Source organism: Denticeps clupeoides, chromosome 8 (assembly GCF_900700375.1).
Source record: "Denticeps clupeoides chromosome 8, fDenClu1.1, whole genome shotgun sequence".
In the NCBI taxonomy this organism is placed as follows: Eukaryota; Metazoa; Chordata; class Actinopteri; order Clupeiformes; family Denticipitidae; genus Denticeps; species Denticeps clupeoides.
In genome coordinates this window covers 22,333,862-22,352,656 of record NC_041714.1, presented here as the reverse complement: position 1 = coordinate 22,352,656, position 18,795 = coordinate 22,333,862, and the positions used below count along the sequence as shown (strand labels likewise).

Genomic DNA, 18,795 nt, shown 5'->3' with positions numbered 1-18,795 from the left:
ACTGAAAAGAACATTTCTGTAGAACTGTCTCATAATACTCGTAATTGAGACGTCACAAATGATGATTTGTACATTGCACGTACAGTCAGGGTGTGTAAGGAAATGACTTGAGGCCGCTTGATCTTTTGCTTTTTTTTTATTCTGAAAATGAGTATCAAGCGCTCCTTCTCCTCTGTCAAATTCTGAGCTCACAGTTTCACTCCTGAGCTCTAATCGCACCATCAACATTCGTTTCATTAGTGTAAGGGCATTTCTGCCCTGGAGAAAGGCTTCTTAGTGTAACAGCATAAGGCAGCAGGGCGAAGAGAGAGACCCAAGGAAGAAAAGAAAAGAAAAGAAAAGAAAAAAAAAAAAAACACCTCATTTCATTTCCATGGAAACGCACAACCAGTCATTTACGTCCAACAGATCGTCAATTGTCAAACGGCACCGTCTTCACGCTCCCAGGAAGGGAACGAGAGACGACGGCTGTGTGGTCTGGACACTGAAGCCACGCCCGCTTCACCCGGGGGTCTGAGGACTGTCTTAGCGTTTGGCTAAATGTTGAACTTGGTTTCGCACTACATTCAGTATTTTTTTTTTTTACTTTGGCCAGTTAAACTAATGCCCCAAAGCAAAGGCTTTAATCATGATTATTTCAAAATAATGACAAACACCACACAGCCATGACACAGCAGGCACTTCTGCTAATACGCGGCGCTGTGCTGAAAAAGAGGAGAGACGCTGCCACAGGAATGTGTTGAGAGAAATAAATAGAGTGGGAAGCCGTGTAGTCTGGATTCCTTTTGGTTTCTGTTATTAAGGCCACTTCAGCCAGAAAGCTCAGCCATGTCCAGGGGGCGGGGTTACGGGGTGTGATTGTCTGAAGCTGGGGTGCGAGGGACGCGGCCGGTCCGGTGGTCTCATACGCGCTTTGGTAACTGGGAGAGAGCGGCGGCGGCGGCGGCGGGAGACCGGCGGCGTCGCGCTCAGAGCACCGTGCTCTCGGAGTCCAGCTCGCCGTCTTTGAGCTGCAGGTCCACGTTGAGCTCGGGAACGATGGCCCGGGACGCACCCTTCAGCACGAAACCGGGTTCTGCCACAGAATCAAAGCCCGGGTCAGACTTTTAGTGCAGACTAAAGTAATATCCAGGCTATATTTTAATTAGCAATTATCTAAATAAATCTAATCATATAAATATCTATAAAAATCACACAGCGTGTGTCCAGGTTACTATCATTATCCTTAGATTCAAATCCCTGGATATACAATTTGGATGATGAGTTTGAATCTCATGTGCAGCCTTTGCAATAAATGTATAAAATTCCAAATCATATTAAAAGACGGTGAATGCATGATTTGAACAGGCACCATGAGTTCAGTGTGACCATGATGCAGGCGATGCTCACCCATCATTCTGTATGCAGAGCTACAGATGCCGTTGGAGTCACTGGCTGGTGGGGGCTGAGGGGGCGGGGGCACGCTCGGTCGGAGGCGTGGCCTCGGGACAGGTCTGTTCGGCCGTGGAAGGGAGCCGGTTTGATACGGGGCTCCTGCGCCCTCTGATTGGGTGGTAGTTGGAGGCGGAGTGTGGGGCGGGGTGGGCGTGCGTGGCGGGGACGTGTCGGCTCCAGGCTCTCCTGGGCTCTGGTTAGGTTGGGGCAGGGGGGCAGCCTGTGTTGGCGGCTGGGGGGGCGGATGGTTGGGCGCCTGGATGGGCGTCTGGTTGGCGGAGTGGCGGCGTGGCGTGGTGGCCGGCTGGCTGACCGTCAGTGTCGGGTTTGGAGTGGTGGGGGATATGGTGGCGGTGGGTCTGGGTGAGGGGGAGAGGGACTGCGGAGTTCCTGAGACCAGCTGAGGGCCAGGCTGTCCTGGAGGAGGATTGGCTGGTTTGGGTGGGGCAGGGGCTGGCTTTTTGGTCCCTGGGAAGAGAAGAAAAAATTTAACCAAGATCCTTCTATAACAAAAAAATCAGAAATGAAGACTGTACACCCATTACAACCTCCTGACACTTCCAGGTCAGGAATCTGTATCTTTCAAAGGTGTCAAATCTATAAAAAGGGTGGCCTAGCGGTGGCCTAGCGGGTAAGGAAATGGAAGGTCACACACTGCTCCCCGGGCGCCTGTCATGGCTGCCCACTGCTCACCAAGGGTGATGGGTTAAATGCAGAGGACACGTGTGCTGTTCTGCAGCGTTTCACAATCACTTCACTTTCACTGTTTTATCTCAAATGATCTTTTCCTCGTCAACCGTGACGACAGTGGAGGCATCTTGTGTCATACCTCTGCGGGCCAGATGTGGACTGGTCCCAGATGACCCTGGTGTACCCACGCTCAGGCCTGAACCCACGGAACTGTTCCTCTGGGACGGAGGTGTGGACGCAGGCTCCTTTGACCTGGAGCCACAAAAAGCAATGACAGTGACCGCACGGGTTTGAGGCCACCGCAAAATGTCAAGATGCTGAAAAATATCCCGACCATCCCACACTTGTAAATGCTAAGCTTAATAAGCTCTATTTGCATGGCCTGCTTCTTCTTTTCAACAATCGCACCACTTGCTTGGAATTTTATACGTCAGAAATCTTTGCAGCTGGTGTCCTTTTAATGAAACACGCGTCGTGAATAAAATACAACAGGAAGAAGGCATTCAAGCAGAGTCAACTTTAAAATCAGTGGTGGAGAAGCCAGAGGGGTGTAGAAAATACAGACAGATGGATGGACAGAAGGAAGGTAAGTAACAGCACACATCTGTCTCTGAGAGAGGAGGACCACATCATGTCCATGTGGTTTTGGGGTTACAGCTAATGAATACAAGGGAAGAAAGGGGAAAAAAAAAGGAAAAGTTGTTGTAGGTTTCATCCCGACCTTCAGGCTTTAACTCCTTCTCATGCACTTATGAATGTAAAAGAGCGCCAACACACAGACTTAAACCCTCCCCCTGTTCATTAAGACGCACGGGTCCAGCCTGTGCAGCTCTGAGCTGGTCCCACGCCACGCTCGGGCAGCAGCGGGAGGAGACAGCGCGAGCACCGCGTGGGAACGGGTGCCGAGCCAGGACCCCAACATGTGGGCTGGGTGGCCGACACACAACAGGGCCTGCTGGTCAACACAGTCTGGACGCAGGCAGGCGGGCCTTCTGAAAAGCAGCTCTAGTTGGTTTTGGTTTGTCTCAACCTGCAGTATATTACGGGTTTTTTTCCATTTCCACTGATCTCATCTCTCTGTGTACTTGTATATCGTGAGATGACAATAAAATTGACTTTGACTATTATGTCTTATATGTAGTTGTTTTTGAAACTGGAGGAACTATTTGACACAATGGAATATAAGTATATTATTGTGTCTTCTTTTTTTTATGTATTATAGATGATGGTCCAACAATCAAAGAATTTTTTTTTATTTCAACTAAACCTGTATTTACTTTGATATTCTTTGGTTTACTAGAAGCTCATCATCATAGTGTGTGATGAAACTGCAGCACGGGCATAAAGACAGGGTGGGCCGTTTACATGGATGCACCTTAATAAAATGGGAATGGTTGGTGATATTAATGTCCTGTTTGTGGCACATTAGTATATGTGAGGGGGCAAACTTTTCAAGATGGGTGGTGACCATAGTGGCCATTTTGAAGTCAGCCATCTTGGATCCAACTTTTGTTTTTTCAATAGGAAGAGGGTCATGTGACACATCAAATTTATTGGTAATTTCACAAGAAAAACAATGGTTTTAACGTAACTTTATTCTTTCATGAGTTATTTCCAAGTTTCTGACCACTTATAAAATGTGTTCAATGTCACCAACCATTCCCATTTTATTAAGGTGTATTCATATAAATGGCCCACCCTGTAGTTTGTATTCTCAATGTTGATCCAACTCCACCTCCTCACAATGTGATGGTATTATATGTATGATGCGATTGGCCCATTGAGGCATGGACCCTGCGGTCTGATTGGAGCCTGAAACTCTTACCTGCCCTCCTCACTGGGCTGGACTAGAAGCGACTGTGCAGTGGCCAGGGCAGCGATGCCCAGTGCCACACTAGGCTGGCAGGACTCCAAGCCCAGGCCCACGGCGGCGGGCGGCTGGGGTTGGAGCTCGGCCTCCACCGGGGGCAGTGGGGGCTGGAAGGCGGGCGAGGCGTGCTGCTTTCTAGTGAGGGTGCTGCCTCTACGCGGGGTGTGCTCCAGCGGTTTGTTAGCAGGGCTACAACGAGAGTGGACAGTGAACAGACACTAGCAGCGACACACAGACGATCCCAGACGGCCTCTACCAGGAGGAAAGCCTGAGCTCTCCGTTACACCACATGCGCTGGCCGGCATCCAATCAGCCCAGCTATACACATCACCCACCGCAGTCTGGCAAACTCCTGCGGATTTCTGTACTTCCTGCCATTAAACATGCTGAGGCAATAGATTTTGTAACTGCGTTTTGGCCCCCGTTGCCGGAGAGTCTGATTATGACGCAGAGAGACGCTCAGTTGTTCCACCTGGGAGAGACAGACATTTCCCCACAGAGAACCCACAGAACCACGGTTAAAGAGGACAACGGACACCGGGAACTTCTGCAGCTGTGCTCCATTAATCCAATGATTATATTAGTAAAAGCAGTCTCATCGGGTTTGGGAAAAGGTTAGCAAAAGGGTGCAGCTTTCTAACCATGAGGACAGGGGTCTGCAACCTTTAACACTCAAAGGGCCATTTGGAGCCGCACTGCACAAAAGCGAAAGCAATGGGAGCTGCAAATTCTTTTGGACGTGTAAGATGAAGGTAACAATGCATCTATATCATTTGTACTATTATGCTACGTATCAAAACTGTGTCGCTTGTGAAATTTGATTTATATAAAGAATATAGTTGCGGAGGCTGTACGGTGAGTGCAGGCTGGTGAGTGCAGTTTTTTTGTATTTCACAGTTTTATTACTGGCATGAATATGCTTGTAGAAACCGATGATGTGACAAACGCTTAAAATCACACAGACGAGTCTAAAAACTGGCAGAACACGTTCGGGGAAAGCGGGAGATCTGGTCACCGGAACTTAACCAACTCGACAAAACGTACTTATCAACTTTTACTCGACAGATACAATTCATAAATATTGCAAGCAACTGTTTACTCATCCCAAGAAGCTTCAGATTTAACAAAGTGACTAACAGCTCTGCTGGGGGTGGCGGGCATATACGCAAAAAATTTAAACGCATTGCATTTTAATGTTACAAGATCACAATAATCTTCACATTTCACAAGTACAATTTTATAAATAGCAAAATACACTAAAATTGTTATTTATTTTCCAAAACCACAGGGAGGCACAGTAAAAGGATGAAACAGCCGTGGTTGCCAACCCCTGGGGTTGAAATGATTATGGGTGGGAAGGCATGAAAATTGGAGAGAGAGAGAGAGAGAGAGAGAGAGAGAGAGAGAGAGAGAGAGAGAGAGACACACACACACACACACACACACACACACACACACACACACACACACACACACACACACACACACACACAGACATACATACACACATACAGACACAGATAGATATATACACACACACACACACACATACATACATTAGATATATATATATATATATATATATATATATATATATATATATATATATATATATATATATATTTTTTTTTTTTTTTTTTTTTTTTTTTAAGAAAATCACAGTGAAATGAGTGTGGAAAATAGTGTATATTTGGAAATGTAGGCTGTGTATCTCACTTCCATTTATTCCTGCCAGTCTACGACAATATGACAACTGACAATATATGAGGAGTATAAAATAATATAGTGTAATATGCAGTATTAGTATTCACCTGTCCCTGCGGGGGGTGTCGGCCTCTGGCCCAACCATACTGCACGGCCTCTTCCTTTCACAGCCTCCGGAGTCAGAGTCCGGCGTGGTCAGGTGGTTAGTGTGGTTGGAGACCGGCGTTGGCATGGCAAAAATCTCAGACACGTTAAAGTCCACATCTGAGGTAGACAGGAAGCAGAATATACCACCATTCTACATGGCAAGCTCTCAATGCTTGAATGCTAACAATGCAAACGGGAGCGCTACCTTCCGGGAAGAACCAGTCCGCGTGCTGGATGATCGGCTCGATGATGGTCACCACATGGACTGAAGTGGCAGCTGCCATCTCTGCTAGAGTCCTATAATGAAAGAAGGAAAAAAAATGGTAATGAGGAACAGTCAGTGCGGTTGGACATGCGGTCTCCTCATTGCATGGGAACCCTTACCCCTCATTTTTGGCCCACAGCAGGTTTGGTCCGAGGACAATAGCTATGTTGCTAGGGGTCATCTTATTGACCTCACTCTCTAGGGCCAGCTTAGCCAGGAATTTCACCAAATATCTGTAAAACGCATAGAAAGCTCAATGAACACATGACCATTTGACACATTTACAGTACATTTGAACCATTTACTGAATTTGGGGTGGAAATAACCTGAAGTTGGCTTTGTTGTTCTTTGGTAGTTTGTCACAAGTCACCCACAGGGCCTGTAACCGCTTGTCTGGATCAGGAACACTTTGGAGGTAAAAAAAAAAAAAAGAGAAATTGGGGGGAATCAGCACTTACAACAAAATCCAGTTGTTCTGAAATAAGGGGTCACAAAATCACTGTATTTTACTTTGATGCTTGAATCCAGTCATCGTAGAGCTGGAAAGTCATCAGGGGCTCGGGCAGCTCCCGCAGGTAGGACTTCAGTGCGCCTGGTAAGATAATGACCAAGAATTACAGCAACTTCAGTAAAGCAGCAAAGCACAGCTGATAGAGAACAGCAGTCATACCAGCAACAGCATGGGGGTCCGAGTAAAACTCCTCCAGCTGAGACGTGGAACAGTCCAGAGCGGCTTTCAGCTTCTTCAGCTTTGAAGCTCCTGCAGCGATTCGGAAGAGACCCTGTGTGAGAGCGAAATCAAAATAAAAAAAAAATTAAAAAAGAAACACACATTGCCACTCAGTGGCACCTCAGTGGCACCTTGGCGGATCGGGATTCGAACCACCAACCTTCTGATTATTCATTCACTTCCCCTGAATGAATCTTTGGTGGCCTGATTATAGGTTATATTCAAATCAGACTCAAAACCAACATAAAACAAATTTATTTACTTTACTTTTATCCAAAGCGACTTACAAGAGGAAGACACCAGCAATTCTCATTCGGTTTCTATTGATTGTGAGTTTCAAAACTAAGAGCCCTGATAAGGCCAAACTTGTCGAGAATAGAACATGCAGGGGAATTTTTTATTTTATTTAATTTTGTGTGTGTGTGTGTGTGTGTGTGTGTGTTAGACTCGTTTTAAATACTTTTTAAACAACTGAGTTTTCAAATGTTTTTCAAAGGTGGTAGTCTCGGCTAGTCGAGTGGAGCAGGGCAAGTCGTTCCACCAGCCAGGGACAACAAAGGAGAATAGATTTGATTATTTCAAATTATGTGTAATTAATATACAACATACGAAGGTTAACCTTCTTTAATTTAATTATGAAAACAAGACATTTTCCCATGATATTCCAATTTATTAGACAAGTTATTATATAATTTTTTTTTTTTTTTACAACAATGCAGTAACAATGTTTCCCAGAGAGGGACATAAATCAAGATTTAGGATATCAGGCAGATTATATGCATAACCAGTATATTGATCCATAAAGACTATATAATATAATATATATTATTGATTGTATATTTAAATCCCACATAAATCCACATAGACACAGGATCCTTTGAATCCTCATGCTGGGTTTTAGAAATTAGCGTGTCACCTCCTATTATGAAATAGTCAGTGAAACGGTGGCAGTGGTGGCCTAGTGGTTAAGGAAGCGGCCCTGTAATCAGAAGTTTGCCGGTTTGAATCCCGATCCGCCAAGGTTCCACTGAGGTGCCACTTTATAGTCTTTCTTCCACAAATGATAGAACTGGAGCCATACCTCCTCCCTCATGCCCGTCTCCAGCAGCATCATCACGCACGCCTCCATGGGCAGGGCGATGTCTCTGCCACTCCTCTTCAGGTGCTCATCCAGTGCTGTGCCAAACGCCGGCTTCTCGGTCCAGGAGTCTGAGGGGGAGAAAAACATGATTGACTGGTCAGATACTTTCATATTGAGTTTTGAAGTGAAATGGCACAGATATTTCAAATCATTAGGAGCACAAAAATGTCCTTTCTGATTGCGTGCGTGCGTGCGTGTGTGTGCGTGCGTGTGTGCGTGCGTGTGTGTGCGTGCGTGTGTGCGTGTGTGTGTGTGTGAGACAGCGGGAAAGCAGGTAGGCAAACTGTGACTCACGGTGAGTCAGTAATGAAAGTTCAGCTTTGTGTTTTTCCTGCTAAATGTGGAACTACGAACACAGAGAGATTAAATGAATCGGTGGGAACGGTGGGAGCCCGCTGGTCACCCTACATACCCTGCTCTGCCTGTATGGTGGGCAGGACACTCTCCAGCACCGACAGAGATTTTCTGTGGTAATCTGCCTGTGCTTCCAGCAGCTGAGAACAGAACACATACACACGAGAGAGAGAGAGAGAGAGAGAGAGAGAAAACCACACACACACACACACACACACACACACACACACACAGACAGACAGACAGACAGAGCGTCACACATGCAATTACAGAATCAAAGAGTTTAGGACAACTTTGAATACTACAATTCACAATAGAGGGATGAATCATGATATACTAAACTTGTGGGACCAAAGGCTGGAAGCCATTTAAACTCTTCTGACAAGAGGACATCAAATGTGTATGAGTAGATGTAACAGGTACTAACATTTAGTACTTGTTGCATGAGGAGAAAGTGATGTATGTTTGAATCTGTGCTTTCCCTTTTTTTACCTTCATGGCTGCTTTGTTCACTATTGTCATATTCAAATGACAACATGCTCATTAACACGAGTGGATGATAAGAAAGTGTTCAGTAGAAACCTTCAGGACTGTTGGAAAACCTCCCACATTTAACTTAAGGTGGTGGAGGGAAATGCCGCAATCACAATAAAACCTCCCTGATTTGGCAAAATGTTCATTTGTTTGCCCTGTTTGCTTTGTTCTTTATTATTAATGTGTTATTAAATAGTCCTGTGTCTTCGAGGCCCATAAATGAATGGACGTGCAGCTAAACTTTTGACTGGTAGTGTAAGATGATTACTATTGTATATGATCTAATATTAAAACAATATTGATATCCGCTAGTGACATTAAATCCGCTTTACAGCCTTGTGCCCAAACAATGACTTCCATTATTATATTCTGTTTTATATTTAAAACAGAACAATCATTCTGATATATCCACAGCACCAGCCAGAACAGAACACACCATATTCTATGAAAGACTATGATTTTATAAATAACAAACACTTTACTTACCATTACATAATACCGAGCATAGTCACCCTCTTTCGAAGAGAAATTGTACATATCTGCTGCCAGTTGGTCCTAGAAATGACATGATTAACAGATATGAATCATCATCACGGATATTCTCTGTAGTTTTTACCTAGGTGGCGCAATAGTGCCGAGTCACGCGGTTTGGCCCGTATGATGGTTACTGGAACACTTTGGCACCGACCAAACTCGCCACCAGTACTTAACATCTCCTCCATTAGCCTTATAGATCCTCCACTGCGTTCATTGAAGCTAATGAGAGGCACGTGCTGTTTCCTCAATTCCCCGCCGAGATTTGCCGCAGAGGATGGTCAGATTTGTGGCAGGGCATAAAAGCTGACGCATTTGGGGGTGAATCCATGAGACAGGGATCACAGGTCATAGCCAGAAAGAGCTGTGGTGTCTCAGTAGCATGTTTAACAGAGGCAGTACGTTTTTACATGTAAGAAAGTGAATAGCCGCAGATGCTTTAGAATCATATCTTTTCCACCACCTCGTTGCTAAAAACATGGAAATTTACAGTTTTTTATGAATAATAATAAAAACCTGTTGCCATAACCTGTGTCACTCAGTATATCACGGTTCAGTTGCCTTCGGTACAAGCTACAAATATGATATAGGTGTTACATTAAATACAGTACAGGTCAAAAGTCTGGACACACCTTCTCATTCAATGTGTTTTCTTTATCTTCATGACCATTTACGTTGGTAGATTCTGACTGAAGGCACCAAAACTATGAATGAACACATGTGGAGTTCTGTACTTAACACAAAAAGTGGAGACCTGGCCTCCACAGTCACTGGACCTGAACCCAATCCAGATGGTTTGGGGTGAGCTGGACCAACAAGTGCTAAACACCTCTGGGAACTCCTTCAAGACTGTTGGGGAAGAATTTCAGGTGACGACCTCTTGAAGCTCATCGAGAGAATGCCAAGAGTGTGCAAAGCAGTAATCAGAGCAAAGAAACTAGAATATAAAACATGTTTTCACTTATTTCACCTTTTTTTTGTTAAGTTCAATGAGAAGGTGTCCAAACTTTTGGCCTGTACTGTCTATATATAATTTCAAAAAGCTGAATTTAAAAAACTTTGACACACCCTATTTAAGCACTGTTCATTGATAATGGAGAGTGTGTTCATGGAGTTACAGGCTCACACTTACCTTGCACTGTTCTACTTTGTTCATTGCTTCATCCACCTCTTCTTTCAGAGAATCGGCTTTAGCAGTAAGAGCTAGAGTGTTTGTTCCTGAGATCATGGACTTGGTTGCCTGCAACCACCTGGAGGAGGAGGCAGCAGGGGTTACTGTGCTGAACGTTCAGTAGATATGCCACTGGCGTGATCTGGGCACCAACCAAATACCTCGCTCTAGCAGAGTCATAGTCCAGGACCAGCTTGGACAGCTGCTTTCTCTGCTTCATGATGTTGGGAATGTCCAGCTGGGTGATGGGGGGGAAAAAAGAAAGCGATTCATAACAGACTAAGACGACAAATTAGCTCAAATCAACCAATTGAAGTGAAGTGATTGTCACTTGTGATACACAGCAGCACAGCACACGGTGCACACAGTGAAATTTGTCCTCTGCATTTAACCATCACCCTGAGTGAGCAGTGGGCAGCCATGACAGGCGCCCGGGGAGCAGTGTGTGGGGACGGTGCTTTGCTCAGTGGCACCTCAGTGGCACCTTGGCGGATCGGGATTCGAACCGCCAACCTTATGATTATGGGGCCGTTTCCTTAACTGCTAGGCCACCACTGCCCCAATGAACTGTTGTACAGCTCTATTGAATTCTTAGATGCAGAAGAATACATTTGAGGCAACCGAGCTGCAGGTGAACCTCTTGTGGAACTCTCTGATAGCTACAAGAGCTAAGGCTGATGGGTTTCAAAGTTTGTCCCCTCACCTCTGCCAGTTGATTCAGGGGGTCCAGGACATCCTTCTCCATCTGAACTTCATGCTGCATTAATACCGATGCCAGACGGGTCTCAGCGTCACCACACACCTCCATCATTTTACTGCAGATGCACACCCACACACACACACACACACACACACACACCACCTCACTCATTAATACAGCCTTTCCCAGCAGCCATCACCACTTCTGGTAACAATCAATGCCTAATGTTCACTCTAATGGTCAGATATGACTGTGCTGGAGAAGTGTGTGTGTGTGTGACCTCTCACCCAATAAGGGACTCCTCTCCCAGCTGACTGCCACCATCCTGCATGGCTTGTGAAAGTGCTGTGAGAGGGAGTTTTTTCTGTAGTGGGGGGGGGGGGGAAAGTCCATCACAACAGCAGTTGGTTAATGTCATGATCTGTTGTACAGGTTTCGAGGGTATGTCAGGATGCCGCTTACGTGTCTCTTCTCGGCGTCCGTCCCAATTTGTCCCTGCAGACACGTCACAAGTCTCTTGTGTGTGTTGTGGGACACGATGCGCACCATCTCCATGCGTCGCTCGATCTGTGCGACAGAGTATGGGGTGGGGGGTAAAAAAAATCAATAACGGCTCACACTAGGGTGAGTACTAGGGTGGTAGTAGCCTAGCGGGTAACACACTCCCCTGTGAACCAGAAGACCCAGGTTCAAATCCCGCTTACTACCATCGTGTCCCTGAGCAAGACACTTAACCCTGAATGTCTCCAGGGGGGGACTGTCCCTGATTGTAAGTCGCTAAACATACAAATACAGACATAAGACAGAAATAGTAATAACCTGAGACATCACTGAAATCCAGTAACCACAACAACTCAAGATGTTGACGTGTAAACTATTTTTGGGCCACTAAACATATTGCAAATCTATTCAACAATTGTACACCACCACATCATCACTCGGGCTGTACGGGGAGGCAGGGGCAGGAGTACACACTGCATGACATGGGGCTCCGCCACCCATTTTACGACTCGTTACGGGGCATCGTCAACACCTTACCACATTTTCCAGCCATGCAGTACTGCACACACATACGGGGCTGTCTTTTTTCCACACATCAGGTCTAATGGGTTTGCAGCGCCCCTTTCCATGGAGAATACCGTGTTCTCTCCAGCTTCAGTAAAGGACACTACAGCACCAGGAGGGGCGAGGCTGTCCGTGACTGATGTCTCCCACTCCTGTGCTGCATGTTATTGGGTGTGGTCGCTTTATGGCTGGTCCTGACCACTTGGTCTTCCTCACGTGCGCAGTATGCACCGCTGCCTCTGAACGAGTGGAGGCGGAGACTAAGGCGGAGACGTCCACGGAATATTAGGATCAATCTCACAACCCCCCCCCCCACCGACACTCAGCACTAAGGCCACAGTACAGGAACATGTGAGGAGGGGCCTTTCGATGCTACAGGGCATTTTCCACACAAAATGGAGGCAGCTCGGAATGTCTGGTGTGATTAACAGCGCCACTCCCATAAGAGGAACGAAAAACACTCGACAAGGAGGTGACACGGGCCACAGCATTACAAATGTGCCGTTTTACTGGTACAGAAGTGTGGGAAGAATGCAGTCGGTGGAAAACAAGGCAGGTTTAGAAGCGGGATTACGAGTTGAGCGCGTCAGTGTGTGCCCGGACAAGCCTGGGAGAGAAAGTCGGCGAGGAAGGGGGGGAGAAAGGGAAATGCTGCTCCGTCCAAAAACAGCACGGCAATCCAGAAATTCCTCAGGCCAGAACAGGAGATAACTCCTCCACTCTTCCCAGTGTCCTCTGCGTCATTCCAGACCCTCCCACCGGCCCGTACCTGGCACGGGAACAAGTGGCGCGCTGCCACTTCCTGCTGACAGAGATCCCGGCCCGGGGAGCTGCTCTAATCCAAACATGGAGGGGTGGGGTGCTGACGGAATCGCCTTTTTCAAGACCGCGTGTCAGCAGACAGCTGGTGCGAGACCAAACAGGAGCAGAGAGCTTCAAGACGGGACACAGAGCTCCCACGGGGCCTGGGAGAATGGACATTGCAAAAGACTCCATTCGATTACTTCCGTCAGTCGGCAGGACAGACGGAACCCCGCTGGAGCTTCTCGTACGATCTGATGGATATAATTAGTCGAAATGTGGACACGTCACATCAGACACCGCCTTCAGAAATCTCCAACGTGCTCTACAAGACAGCTGAGAGAGCGGACGATAAAAATACCAACAAACAGAAATCCCGCAGCAAGAAATGGCATTCCAGAGATGAGTCCACGGGGCGTGGGAGCAAATGATCACTCAGGAAGGGTGTCTGAAGTTCCAGGGGGGTGCACGTTCACGGTCAAGTGAAGCCAATATTTTCCACTTTAACAATATTTGCACATTTCATGCTCATCATTGTCCATCGGAACCGCATGACCTGGGCACATGGCCTGCACGTTGCCTTAAATCAGGGTTCTTACACATTTTAGAAAGGAATTTCAATGACTTTCGAACTACTCTAAGGCAAATTTTCATGTCCAGTTGTAGACATGAAACTTCGTTGCAGCTGTAAATGTAGAGAAGCGTTTCTCATGCAGTCTTTCGGGAACCATGTACTTCGTTCTCGGGTCAATCCAGTTTCAATGACTTTTCCAGAACTTTATATGTTTATATCTTATGCCAAAACTCTCTTCTCAAAGGTGTGTAATGACCGTAGGAACCCTGCTTAATTGTCATTCTTATATCTGTTGTGTGAACGGTGTGCAGCTCTTACCTGTAACAGATCATCACTCAGCACTTCTGTTTTCTCGGCTCTGAAACAGAGAAAACATCGAAGGCTGAATGGCAGCAGAGCGACATTCCTGTGAAGCCGCTAGAATCATCCCACTAGAAAAGGGGAAATGACAAACATGTCTGTGGTTGTGCGTTAGTACATGTCAAGCGATAAGCCGAAGCGCCGGGCCTGATTCACCGCTGCCGCAGCGTGGAACGTGCTGGGGAAACGGAGACGTGGTCTCTGAAGAAAAGACTATTGTTGCAGCAAACGTTTAAATCTACAATCCCGTGTCTGTCTGTCTGTTTTGTCTATATTAAGACGTCAAATCGAGCATCTCTGCTCTGCAATGACAGCGAAATTGCTGTTTTCTTAAAAAAATCACGGCCACACAGAAAAACAGAAAGTACAAACAAAATCACTGAAGGGTTTTATTTTATGCTCAACAGAGCGATGTTTGGCTAATCTCACATGACGTACAGTAGTTACCCTACTCTCCCCTCCCAGCTCTTTACTGTCGGTCTGTTATTGGTTTGAGACGCTTTCCTAAACAAATGCAATCTCTGCCACAGGCCTGTTGGGACCACGGCCCCTGCCGAGTGCGCCATGCACATTATCGCTGCTTTAAGTCAAGCAACGTGACGGGAAGGACTAGCAATCGAGTCTTACATGGCACCAGGAAAACGCCACAACACTGGCAAGGCTGGTATAGCTCCGCCCACAAGCATTAATCCCATAGAAACGCATGACTGAAGAAGGTAAAGGCCTACGCGACTCAGAGATTCCAATTACAGCTACAAAAGTAATACAGAAAAAATTATGGTTGATTGAATAGCTTCTACGAAACCTGACACACTTATATGGTGTCCAGGTGGTAGTAGTCTAGGGTGTAGTAGTCTAGTGTGCAACACAGTCACCTATGAACCAGACCCAGGTTCAAACCCCACTTACTACCATTGTGTCCCTGAGCAAATGCCATAATGCCTTAAATTTTTTTTTTAGGGGCAGTGGTGGCCTAGCGGTTAAGGAAGCGGCCCAATAATCAGAAGGTTCCCGATCCGCCAAGGTGCCACTGAGCAAAGGACCGTCCCCTGACACTGCTCCCCGGGCACCTGTCATGGCTGCCCACTGCTCACTCAGGGTTATGGGTTAAATGCAGAGGACAAATTTGTGTGCTGTGCTGTAAATCGTAAGACATAAATACTACAACTAGACAAAAATGTCATCAGTTCTCATTGACTAAAACTCAAAGAGTCTTTTTTTTTTGTGGACTGAAACTTAAAATGAGCCTGGATGTGACTAAGACTAATAAAGACTAAAATGCCTGCTGGGTGCAAAAGACTGGACTAAAAGTAAAACGAAGACAGGCCGCCAAAAAGAACACTAAAAGGGCAAGTGCAGCCCCACTCCTACCTACCACCGCGGCACTTTCACCGCACATTAGCAGCTATTAATATCCCCGACAGCCTCGGAGATAAGACCCGTAAAGCCCGTCTGGCAAACGCAGGCTTAGTCCACTCAACTGCAGCCCCGCGGTAGCCGGGTGCCTCGCGGGAGGTGAGGGGAAGGCCGTGTAATCCCCTTTATGCTCTCGATGGCCAGAGAATGAACATGAGGCAGCATTTTTTTTTGTTTGTTTAGTTTATTTTATTTGTTTGCAGTGTAATCTGATGGGAAAATTAAAGAAATATCAATTATCAACACGGTAAAATGCTCTGTATTGTCTGGAAAACAGTAATTCTGGTTCTACATCACATTTAATGCGCTCCAGGAGCACAAACAGTGACGGGGAAATAAAATGAAATGCTTGTCGAATGACTAATGACAGGCTCTTTATCAAATCCTAAACCCATACAGATCTTTAGGAATAATCCAGAATCTCTTGGTGGTGGCACAACACAAAGGAAGCGCACAACGACTGCCGCTAATACTCGCTTCCTCGTGTATTGCTCACTATCGCTATTAACGTGTTGTTTTTGTTTAATAGTAACGTGTGTGAGTCAGTGTTACACACCGCGGTAACATATACACTCCCTCTGTGTGTTTACACCCGGCTGTCGCCGCGGCAACCCGAGGGGCTGCAGGGAAAACCTCTGACTCATCGTCGGCAGACGGAGGGCGGAGCCTCGGCGAGGGATTCCTCGGGTTACAGGTCCGGAATGCTCTTTTCTGGGACCTTCTGTGGTGGTGGCCTGGCGGGTAACGCACTCGACTGTGAACCAGAAGGCCCGGGTTCAAACCCCACTTACTACCATAGTGTCCCTGAGCAGGACACTTAGCCCTGAGTGTCTCCAGGGGGGGGGACTGTCCATGTTCTGGTCCCGGCGTCACGGCCAGTAGCCGACGTAGAGCTCGCTTCCACGCGAAATGCCGTCTTGTGTCGAGCGCGAGTCACGCGGTAAAAACCGGACCTGCCGCCGCCACCACGTTCAGGGTTTTGCCATCAAACACTGGATATTTACTGAAGAAATGGCCTCGGCCCGGCGGCCTTATCGCAGCCGGTGACACGCAGGTCGCGGTGTTCACATGAGCTGATGACCGTGAGTGGCTGTTAAACTCTCTCACCAAACCCAACAGGCCGGCAGCCGGACAATGTTCCTGCCGCCTCAGCACCCGGCCCGCGCCACACGGAGCGTGAAAAGCTCGCCGCAAACGTGCCGCGTTTATCCGGAAAAGTGGGCCCGGCCACGCCGCTCCTGACTCGAGGCAGAGCCCCGCCCCATTCTTCCGCGATGAGGGGAGCCGCCCATCACCACCAGTCCGATCACGGTGCACAACTGGCGTTAGTTGGCCTATATTACCCTCCCGTACAAGGCCACGCTTGCGGCGTCACCAAGCGGATTTTCCGGTAGTTTTACACCGACGGTGTAAAACGTGGTAGTTTACAGCGTATGAACCTGAAGAGAACGCGGAACACCTGAGCACCAGGCCTTCTTTGAAAACGGCCTTTCCTCGGGGCCACTTCCTGTTTAACGGACGAGCCGGGGGAGACTTCCCGAACAGAACGTTCCTCCTCTGGACAATCGCAGGAACTCGGGGGGGAACCGCTCGAGATCGGCGGCCCCGCCCCGCCCGAGGCCGGTCCGCTTTGTGCATCGCGCACCTCTTCATTTATCGCTGGTAAAAATGCGTAAAGGAAGTGATGAGGGACCCTGGAGGCGATTTTCCCAGCATTCCCATCGCCATTAACGCGGCTTCTGCTACCGAATAAAGTGATAAAGTGAAGTGTCATTGTGAAACACAGCAGCACAGCACGCGGTGACACAGTGAAACGTGTCCTCTGTATTTAACAATCACCCTTGGTACTTTACCGCTAGGGCCACCACTGCCCCCGGCAGAGGAATATTTTCCATCTGCAAACACTCTCAAACGGGGAGCACGAACATGCCACGATGTCAATGACCGTAGACCCCGAACTACGAGCATTTACCAAACAAATATGCGAAAGACATCATAACCTACACAGAACACGACGCAAGGCTGTTTTAGAGGTTTTTTTTTTTTTTTACAATACTAACAAGATTATAGTTGATTTTTTTCCCCCGTTTTTTATGGCCATAATGTTATAGTGTTGAAGTAGCGTAGTTGCCTACAAAGTGTGTCAGGGAGGAGTAATCCCACCTGACGCAGGTGAAGGCAGCGTGGGGACCTGGAAGCCCATTCAGAAGGGCTACTCAGACGGTGCCACTCAGTCGGCCCCACCCGCAGGCACGGTGGCATCGCCAAAACTTGGTACAACACACCCGAAAGTCGCCCTGCTTTCCGTAGCTCGTTCCCATAATCGGGCACTCGGGATCGGCGTTAGAAGATTAGATCCGGACAAGATGCCATCGCATTTCTACAGGTGGCTCCTGAAACCACGCTTTGCCATTCATCAGGGGCACTGACGTGTTGGGTCACAGGTCAAAGGTCAAGTGATATGACATCATCACGGTATATAATTGATGGAAGAGCAAAAAGAAAACAACAGGGTGATATATCGGCGATGAACAGGTCAGCAGGTATGGAGTGTGAGATGGAAGCTTGCCGTGGCCTGTAATAACGTGCTCGGAACTGTGTCACCAGCCTACTTGCGGCGTCGTTTGGTCGTTTTCAGGAGAATTATCGTCCGTGTGAAATTAACATCAAGGGCTCGCCGGTCTAAAAAGAAACGTTGCGGCAACGTTCGTGGAAAGTTGTCGTAACGTTTAAAGTTGGAAGAACGACCCAGAAAGTCCGTCGGGTTAAAACTGTACAGGTTTGGAATTATTTATAGTTCCATAGCGTCCGTGGCGAAATGACACAATGGAAAGCTGCGAGCCGAGATGGATTTCTGGGTGAAAGCAGTGATTCGGGGGTCGCTGCAGAACAGATTGGGGGTAAAAGGGGTGAAAATCGCCGTACCTGCCCACCGTCTGGTTGGCGAGCTGCTTCATCCGGTTGAACTGCTTCTTCATGGTGGGAAGGGAGAGTTGCTCGCTGCTGCTCAACTTTCTGTCGGGTTTAGCTTAGCGCACGTCGGGCTGGCGAACCGAGCGGCGGAAAAAGTGTCGGAGGGCAGCGGGCGCCCGGATGAACATGTTGTGGAGGGTCGCGTCCGGTCCTCGGTCCCCTGCGCCGCCAACTTAATCCATGTCGGAGCCGGAGGGAGAAATGAGCTCCGGCGGCGGGACGTTCGGGTCTCTACTTCCCAGCAGCACTACAGCTGATGGCGTCTACAGGCAGGAAGTGAAGGCTATACCCCCCCCTCTCTCTCTCTCTCTCCCCTCCCTCTACCCCCCCCC

At 47.5% G+C, this 18,795-nt stretch overlaps 1 protein-coding gene across 2 annotated transcripts; it reads right to left on the bottom strand.

Annotated features, from left to right (window-relative positions):
- Positions 1-117: 117 nt before the first annotated feature.
- Positions 118-18,742, bottom strand: arhgap17a (Rho GTPase activating protein 17a). 2 transcript variants are annotated; one of them, XM_028987969.1, is made up of 20 exons: positions 18,416-18,742; positions 14,033-14,072; positions 11,737-11,841; positions 11,562-11,638; positions 11,278-11,389; positions 10,736-10,812; positions 10,536-10,653; positions 9,356-9,424; positions 8,394-8,475; positions 7,922-8,049; positions 6,781-6,892; positions 6,621-6,702; positions 6,437-6,517; positions 6,230-6,343; positions 6,051-6,142; positions 5,806-5,962; positions 3,950-4,183; positions 2,264-2,376; positions 1,390-1,902; positions 118-1,075 (listed from the first exon to the last, which is right to left on the bottom strand). In XM_028987969.1, the coding sequence occupies exons 1-20, from the start codon at positions 18,466-18,468 to the stop codon at positions 969-971; spliced, it is 2,466 nt and encodes an 821-aa protein (XP_028843802.1). In that variant the 5' UTR covers positions 18,469-18,742; the 3' UTR covers positions 118-968. The 2 variants fall into 2 exon arrangements, with proteins under 2 accessions (XP_028843802.1, XP_028843803.1); XM_028987970.1 differs by lacking the exon at positions 3,950-4,183.
- Positions 18,743-18,795: the final 53 nt, after the last annotated feature.

Bases quoted from the DNA above. Each gene is read 5' to 3' on its own strand.
- arhgap17a (XM_028987969.1), bottom strand. From the start codon at position 18,468: ATGAAGAAGCAGTTCAACCGGATGAAGCAGCTCGCCAACCAGACGGTG. The intron at 5,963-6,050 runs GTAGCGCTCCCG...TGTCTACCTCAG, and splicing joins GGACTGGTTCTTCCCGGAAG to ATGTGGACTTTAACGTGTCT. The intron at 2,377-3,949 runs GTAAGAGTTTCA...TTGTGGCTCCAG, and splicing joins CAGCCCAGTGAGGAGGGCAG to GTCAAAGGAGCCTGCGTCCA.